General features: G+C 59.6%; 1 protein-coding gene across 1 annotated transcript; it reads left to right on the top strand.

The window, feature by feature from the left end:
• Positions 1 to 1,444: 1,444 nt before the first annotated feature.
• Positions 1,445 to 7,917, top strand: PTGS1 (prostaglandin-endoperoxide synthase 1). The gene is made up of 10 exons (XM_077787958.1): positions 1,445 to 1,523; positions 2,792 to 2,908; positions 3,036 to 3,176; positions 3,900 to 4,043; positions 4,399 to 4,580; positions 4,661 to 4,744; positions 5,050 to 5,296; positions 5,579 to 5,865; positions 6,512 to 6,659; positions 6,965 to 7,917. Exons 1-10 carry the CDS (start codon positions 1,445 to 1,447, stop codon positions 7,318 to 7,320), a joined length of 1,785 nt encoding a protein of 594 aa, XP_077644084.1. The 3' UTR covers positions 7,321 to 7,917.
• The last annotated feature ends 513 nt before the right edge of the window (positions 7,918 to 8,430 follow it).

Here is an 8,430-nt window from a genome sequence, read left to right on the forward strand (position 1 = left end):
CCCTGCAGATATTGCCCTTGGCTGCTAACTTGCCTTCAGGGGTGTAGTTTTGTTGAAGCATTCTTACAAAGCAAACTTAACTGTCCTCTCAGCAGCCATTGCACAACTCACACTGCCAGACAGGAGCAGTGGCAGCACCCCAAAATCACCGTGTGCCCAAGCCCCAGCCATGGGCAGGTTGGGCACAGGGTCTGTTGTGTGGAGGCAGGTGGGCACCTTTGGCAGGGCTGCTTTGCATCCAGGTCTGATTCCATTACCCGTGGTCTGCACCTCCTCCAGCACATCCCCTCCGCAGTGGGGCTCACAGAGAGCCAGCCCGGGCTGCAGAGTGAAGCCAGCAACCACACGAGAGCCCTGGGGCTGTCACCCCTCCAGCCCATCCCGGGCAGGCAGCCTGGCTCAGGTGCAGGGGGAGGATCACTGAGCCCTCGTGGAACACAGCTGTGGCCCTGGCACGCTGCTCCTGCTCATGGTGCTGCCAGAAGTGGTTGCAGATGACAATCTGGCTGTGGTGTGTATGCTGTGAATAGTTTGTGGGCCCGAGAAACCTTCCTGGATCAGAAAAACAAGTGCGTAAGCGTTCCATCGTCTTCAAAGCCTGCAGCAGCGGGGCCACGTCCGAGCGAGCGAGCCTGGCTCCATCCCGGCCGTGATTCACCCCAGGTTGCTTTGGCTGCGGTTTGTGGAGCGGATGTTGTCCCCGAAATGTGGCATTTTTCAGCGGTGATGGAGCGTGTGTGGCAGCCCTGCCGGCACGGAGGCAGCATGGCAGAGCCTTTCCCCATACCTGGAGCCGTCCTGGCAAGGCCAGCGCAGGATTCCTGGCAGGGGTGGGGAGAGGCACGGAGCTGCTGCAGAGGGAGGCTCCGTCAGGATGCGATGGGGTTGGTGTCGCGGGCCAGGACACGCTCCAGCCCCTTCCCACCCTTTTGGCTGGAACATGCTGCTCCCACCCTACCTCCGGGACCCGGCGGCACTGACACTGCGGTGAACCGTGGGAGGAGGCGCCCGGCCCGGCCCGGCACGCTGCCAAACCCGCCTCGGAGGAGGGCTCGGCACGACGTGCCATCGAGCCCCGCACCGGGGCGGGCCCCGGCGGAGCGAGCTTCTCCTGACTCCCGTATCAGCTGCAGAGACGCGACGGGACAGGACCCGCTGTGCCCGAGCATCCTCCCAGCCCTGCGGCTGCGGCGCCCGCAAGAGCCCGGCTGCCCCCGAGCTGCACCGGGCACGGCACGGGGCTGCTCTTCGGGGCTTTTAGCGGGTCTGCAGCAGAGCCACATGTGGAGCTACCGGCGTGGGAATAGCCCAGAGGATGCTCCAGCTGTGCTGCAACACCTCCCCCTTTCCAAAAATTCCCATCTTGCAAAAATCTGAACGGGTGGTCTGACCTTAATTTGTCTGAGATAAATAAGATCCTGCCTGCTGCCTCCCGTCTGGAGACATGAAAAGACCTGAGATGAAAGGGAGCCTGATGGAAGTGCTGGGAGCTGAACACGTCTTTGCAAGTTGGGCCCTGTGCCGTGAGGGATTTAGGACCACAGGGCTGAGCACAGCTCGGCAGAGCTGCCCGCTGAGCCCCGAGCTCCCTGCCCTTTCCCAAGTAGGTGCCTGTTGGGAGACTGAGCAACTTCACAAAATTCCCTTTATTTTCCAAAGATGTTAATTTTTAGCTGCAATTTCCTATGGAAAAAATGTGGTTTCTGTTCTGCATTCCCATCCCACCACCCCAGCAATGGAACCTGTTCCCAAATTCCAGAAGAACCTGAAGCAGGTCTGGCAGGGATCTGGTGAGCTCACAAGCCACATGGAGCAGCTGATGGGCACAGGAGACCTTCCTCCATCAGCTGTGGCACTGGGCACACTGGCAGAGGCCGTCGGTGTCTTCAGCACTCGGGGTGTGCTGCCCATCCCCATTCCTGCAGCAGCTCCAGAGCTGGGCACTGTGTGGGTTGGTGGCACCTTGTCCATGAGTGCTGCGTGTCCTGCTGGGGCTGGTGGCCTCCAGTGTGCTCTGACAAAGCCAGGTGTGCTCCAGGAGGCCTGGGCTTTAGGGGCTTCCCTCCTGGCACAAAGGCTCGGTCCAGACCTGGCTTGGCGAGTTGAGAGTGCCACTGGTGAGGACTTCAGGAGGCAGCTGTGACAGAGAACATCCCAATTTCCAGAGCACTCCTTTGGCTGATGGGAGAGGAGTCTCTGGCCACCCTGGACTGTGTTTCTGTGTCCCCTGAGGTTTGCTGCTCTTGGAGGGGCTGCAGATGGTGGAGTTACAAGGATCTTCCTGCCACAGGACAGCCTGGAGAGGCTTGGTGTGGATGGAGCTGCCTCAGCGTGGGAGCTGCTCTGTGCCAGGGGGTCTCCCTGCCCCATGTCCCACCGCCCCGGGCAGGGCTGGAAGGGGCCCTTATCTCATCCCTGCAGGCTGGGCACGAAGGTGGCGGAGGAAGGGGCCGGGCGGGAGCCGGGGGTGAGCCCAGGGAGGCCCTTTCCATCCGCTCGGGGCGAGGGGCCCCTGCCAAAGCAAACGGCCCTGACAATGGCTGTTGTTATTGAGGCAGCGGCTGTTTGCACGGCTTTATCCCGTGCTGGGGCTCCGGGGGCACAGCAGCCCCCAGGCTGGGGGACACCACCGCAACGGGGCCGTGCTGGGCTCCTGCAGCTCTCCTGCTCCTCTCCGGAGCTGGACCCGGCTGGGCTGCGGCCGAGGCGCTGTCCCCTCGGAGGGGCCGGGAGCCAGCGGGTGCAGCGCGGTGCTGGCCCGGTGGTGATGTCTCTCTCTCTCTCCTCGCAGTGAATCCCTGTTGCTATTTCCCCTGCCAGAACCAAGGGGTGTGTGTGAGGGTCGGCCTGAGAGGATACGAGTGCGACTGCACGCGGACCGGCTACTACGGGGTGAACTGCACCTCCCGTGAGTGCCTGTCCCGGGGTCTGGCCCCGGGGGTGCCAGGGCAGCACCGTGCCCACAGCACTCACTGACAGCGGCTCCGGGTGGGCTGGCTCCTCAGCAGGGAGACTGACTGCTCTGTTTTCCCCAGCTGAGCTCTGGACACGTCTCCACAACCTGCTGAAGCCCAGTCCTGCCTTCTACCACTTCATCTTGACCCACTTCAAGTGGTTTTGGGACATTATCAACAGCACCTTCATCAGGGACACACTCATGAGGCTCGTGCTGACAGGTGAGGGGTTGGAGAGGCTCTTGGGGTTCAGCGGGACTTGAGGACCCCCTGGCATGGACAGATATGTGGGGATAGCAGAACTGCAATTATGCTGAGCAGCTCCTCTGAGCAGGGTGGGCATCGGGCTTGAGTCACCTCACCAGAAGACCCAGAAGGTTGTCACCCTGTCCTTCCATCACCTGTTACTGTGCCGGGGGGAGCTGCCCAGCCAGGTTGCAGTGGGGTGTAGGGGGTCCCCAACACTGTGCCAAGCTGCCTGCTGCCTGGAAAATATGAGCAGTTCTTGGCATGCTGCACTCCCCAGGCCAAAGAGCTGTTTCACAGCTGCACAGAAAGCAGCCCGTGGAAATATGGCCCTTGTTACTCATGTCTCCATATTCAGCACTTTGCGTAAATATTTAGGTTCCAGCTCTTGGAGCCGTAGCGACATGCTTACAGGGCTCCGGCTGTTGGTTTCACCATTTCTATGGGTTTGTCATCTCATTCATCATCCAAGAATCCTCTTAGCACATTAGCATGAGCCCTCCTTTTCTGCAGGGAATTGCGGCCTTTAAAAGGCTCGGAGCAAAGCCCAGGACACCCACATGCCTCCACTGGTACCTTTCTGGTTTTTGGGGTGCCAGGGTGTGTCTGGCAGCACAGAGCAGGTGGGCAGGGACCAGGGGCAGAGCCTGTGGGGCAGAGCCATTGCCCCACAGTGGTGATCCTCCTCTCTCCTTTCAGTTCGTGCCAATCTCATCCCCAGCCCCCCCACTTTCAACTCTGACTACGGCTACATCAGCTGGGAGGCCTATGCCAACGTCAGCTATTACACCCGCATCCTCCCGCCCGTGCCGGCCAACTGCCCCACGCCCATGGGCACCAAAGGTACGTGGCTGGTCCAGGGTACCCATACCCTGAGTGTTTCCCACCCAGTCATGGCCAAGCTTTTGCTGCCATGGGCACATCTGCAAAGCACCACTGGCAGTGCCATGTGCTGCCACTGTCCTGCCCAGACTGGCTCTGCAAGCACAAGGAGCTTGATGGCACCTGGATTGCTGCTGGCACAGCTCAGGCTGAGCTGCTGGGGCATGTCATGGCCTGTGTGAGAGGGCTGCAAGGTGTCTGCACAGATGAATCTGTGCCTGATGCTGCAGCAGACACCACCAGCAGCCCTGCAGACAGCACCAGTACCTGGCTGGGTTGGCACTGGGCATCTTCCTTCAAGCTCCATCCTTTGCAGGGAAGCTGCAGCTCCCTGACCCCCAGCTCCTGGCGGAGAGGTTCCTGCTGCGGCAGAAGTTTGAGGCTGATCCCCGAGGCACCAACATGATGTTTGCCTTCTTCGCCCAGCATTTCACCCACCAGTTCTTCAAGACATCTGGGAAGATGGGGCGTGGCTTCACCAAGGCGCTGGGGCACGGGGTGAGGGACTGGGGGCACTGGGAGTGAGGGGGTGCTGGGATGCCTCTCGGAGCAGCCTTGATGCCCTGCTCTCTCCACAGGTGGACCTGGGACATTTGTACGGGGACAACCTGCAGCGGCAGCACCAGCTGCGACTCTTCCGAGATGGGAAGCTGAAATTCCAGGTACCGCCCAGCACGACCGAAACACATCCCAGCCCTGTGAGCCAGGGTCGTTTGAAGCCCACGTTCCTCTGGCAGCTCTTGGCAGACCCCAGCCCTGATGCCCTGTGTGGCTGCTGGCTGGGGGACAATCGTAGGGGTGCAGCTGCTCTGATGGCAGCAGGGGCGTTTGGGGCTGTATGAGGGAGGCGTTTCCATTCCACTCACCTCTTGCAGGAGAGCAGATGTGGTGCCCTTAGGGAGACAGCTCATGGCTGGGGAGGCTTTTGCTGGGATGTTTCTGTCCCCTCTCGCTGGCGTGTCCCCAGGTGGTGGATGGAGAGGTGTACCCGCCCATGGTCACCGAGGCTCCGGTTCACATGGTGTACCCGTCGCGCGTGCCCGAGGAGCAGCAGCTGGCGATGGGGCAGGAGGTGTTCGGGCTGCTGCCGGGGCTCTGCGTGTACGCCACGCTCTGGCTGCGCGAGCACAACCGCGTCTGCGACCTGCTCAAGCGGGACCACCCCACCTGGAGCGACGAGCAGCTCTTCCAGACCGCGCGGCTCATCCTCATCGGTGAGGAACGGGCATCACCCCGTCCCACCCCCCGGGCGGCCCCCAAGGACTCACACGCTGGCCAGCCTCTTTCTGAGGGTAATGGCCAAACTGCCTTTGAGGCAGTTCCTCTGGCATCCTTCTGGGAATTGATTGTTTTGGTCCGTATAGCAAAAAAATTGGCTTTGATCCATCCAAAATGGTCAGGAGGAGGTGGATGGTGCTGTGATAGACGTGGATAACATCTCAGGTACAGAGCTGGTGGCTCCTGCTGCTGCCAGCTGCTTCTTTTCTCCTGCCCAGGGGAGACCATCAAGATCGTTATTGAGGACTACGTCCAGCACCTCAGCGGGTACTACCTGAGCCTCAAGTTCGACCCCGAGCTGCTGTTTGGGTCACAGTTCCAGTACCGGAATCGCATCGCGGTGGAGTTCAACCAGCTCTATCACTGGCACGGGCTGATGCCCGACTCCTTCATCATCCAGGGACAAGAGTACAGCTACAAGCAGTTCCTCTACAACACCTCCATGCTCATGGACTATGGGGTGGAGGCACTGGTGGAGTCCTTTTCCAAGCAGGTGGCAGGAAGGGTAAGGTCCTGCTCTGCTCTCCCCAGGAGGGACACCCATGCCGTGGTGCCCATGTCACACCGAGTCTGCCCAGGGCAGCATCAGGAGTCCTCCCACCAGCACTGTGGAAGGCTGGCCCGGGCAGCCCCAGCTGCTTGCCCTTGTGCTTTGCAGTAAACATTCCGGTGATGCCAGGAGCCTGGGGAAGCCAGGAGCTCCCCGGCTGTGGAGCAGCGGGGCCTGGAGCAGCGTCTGGCACTGTTCTTTGCTGCCATCGCATGGATGTTTTCTTCCAAGCGATTGCGGCTCCATTCCTGACCCTCTTTGCTTGTGCAAAGGAGGAGACTGAGCCTGAGGCCCTTTGGGCATTTGGGTTCTCCCAGTGAGCCTGAAATCTCTCTTGTCCAGCAAAGGCACTTGGGTCACTGTCCATCGGGGACTTCTCCTGCCTTTTGCCCTGCCCTGGGAGCAGGGCTGACCTGACCAAGCTGCTCCAAGCTGGTTTTTGCACTGCCCACCGGCTCCCCCTCCTCTTGCTGCTGCAGTGATGTGCTGGTGTCACAGCAGGAGCCCAGGACATGGATGCTTTAGTGTGGTGGCCCTCTGGAGCCGAGGCAGGTGCTGCCTTGTGCCTGATGGGTGCTCCCCCTTGTGCTCTCCCCTCCAGATCGGTGGGGGACAGACCATCAATGCCAATGTCTTGCACGTGGCCGTTGGGGTCATCCAGGAGTCCCGGCAGCTGAGGCTACAGCCCTTCAACGAGTATCGGAAAAGGTTTGGCATGAAGCCCTACAAGTCCTTCCAGGAGCTGACAGGTAGGGCTGCAGTGCTGCTCCTGGGGCTTTGCTGGGGCAGGGCAGGGGCTCTGTGCCCGTGGGTGAGTACGAGGCCATGAGCTGCCCCTGTCACTGGGCTTGGAGCAGCCGCTCCTGCCCATCCCAGCCCTGCCTGCTCTTGGCCCCACAGTGGGGCAGACTGGGCTGATGCAGGGGTCCTTCCTCCTGGGGGCTGGAGAACTGGTGCAGAGGAAGTCAGGCTTGGCACTGCCTGTGAGGGAGCCACTCTTCCTTTGCCAGGTGTGAGTCTCTTGCTAAAGCACTCTGATGTTCATTTGGTGCAGGAGAGGAGGAGAAAGCAGCGGAGCTGGAAGAGCTGTATGGAGACATTGATGCTCTGGAGTTTTACCCAGGCTTGCTGCTCGAGAAACCCCAACCCAACGGCATTTTTGGGGAAAGCATGGTGGAGATCGGAGCTCCATTTTCCCTGAAGGGGCTTTTTGGAAATCCCATCTGCTCCCCAGAGTACTGGAAACCCAGTACATTTGGTGGAGCTACTGGCTTTGAGATCGTGAAGACGGCATCCCTCGAGAAGCTCGTGTGCCTCAACGTGAAGAAGTGCCCATATGTGGCGTTCCACGTGCCGGACGCTGCGGAACACGGCAGCCCTCGGGCTGCTGGATCATCTACAGAGCTCTAGCAGGGCTGACCTGCCCAGGCAGGGACTGTCCTTGCCCTGGTGCAGGCTGAGCTGAGCTCCCAGCCTGCTGCTGAGGATCCTGTTCCTTCCTACAGCGAACGGTGGGGATGCAGGAACCTGCCACCCCCGTGCCAAACAGAAACAGGACAGGAGATGGTCCCACCCTGGGTGTCCTCCATGCCAGCCCTCCAGAAGAGGCTGCTCCCAGCTCTCTGAAAAACTCGAGTGCCTTGGGAGTGTGGCTGCCAGCTCTGTCCTCAGCAGACCCAGTTCTCTTGATAGTGAATAACTTGCACAAAACATGCAAGTTTTGGAGTTTTGGAGTTCCCCAGCGGACACTCTGGACTCCCCAGTGTTTTGTCACCTTCCATCCCCACTGCCTCCCAGCACCAGGCCACCAGCAGCCCCTATTCCAGAGGGGTCACATCCACGTTATGCCTGAAAACCATTTTTGGAATTAGTGAAAAACATAAGACTGAAAAATTTCATTTTAGTTAACCGGCTAGCACTGACTCAATTCTTACTCACCAGGAGTCCAGTTTTTCTTCACACAACGTCTATTTCCAGTAGAGACTCTCTTTCCTGCTCAGAACAGAAGCCCAGGGAGCACTCCCTCTTCCCCTGCTGCCTGAGGGATGCAGAGGAGGTGGCAGCATGCAAAGGGATGGGGAGGACACAGTGTTTGTGCTGCCCAGTAGTGGCTGAGCTTGCAGCAGAAGCCTGTTCTGATCCAGTTCTCCTGTAACAGCCTACTCAGCACACGTGCACAGCTGGGAGAAGGAACCAAAACAGTGTCTCTCCTGGAGGAGACCAGAGAGAAGCATAAGTCAGATCCCCAGACCTCCTGTGTTATGCTGGCTTTCACTGGCTGCCGACCTGAGGCTACCTCTGTGCACACAAAGGGATGGAGTCTCTTCCATCCAAAATCGTCACCCTTCTCTGCTAACAGCTCAGCAAACACATCCTCACAGCACACAGAGCCTGCTTCTGCCCTCCTCCCAAAACAGAGCTCAGCCCAGCCATGTAGTAGCTGGCAGCCACTGTCACTGGCCTTGATCCCCATCAGATCCTGGTTAAGCTCCAGGAAAAAGGACATTTAAAATAACAAAT

The sequence above is a fragment of the Lonchura striata genome, chromosome 22, assembly GCF_046129695.1.
Source record: "Lonchura striata isolate bLonStr1 chromosome 22, bLonStr1.mat, whole genome shotgun sequence".
Lineage (NCBI taxonomy): Eukaryota > Metazoa > Chordata > Aves > Passeriformes > Estrildidae > Lonchura > Lonchura striata.

Bases quoted from the DNA above. Each gene is read 5' to 3' on its own strand.
- PTGS1 (XM_077787958.1), top strand. From the start codon at position 1,445: ATGAAAAGACCTGAGATGAAAGGGAGCCTGATGGAAGTGCTGGGAGCT. The intron at 2,909-3,035 runs GTGAGTGCCTGT...TGTTTTCCCCAG, and splicing joins CGGGGTGAACTGCACCTCCC to CTGAGCTCTGGACACGTCTC. The intron at 4,044-4,398 runs GTACGTGGCTGG...CATCCTTTGCAG, and splicing joins CACGCCCATGGGCACCAAAG to GGAAGCTGCAGCTCCCTGAC.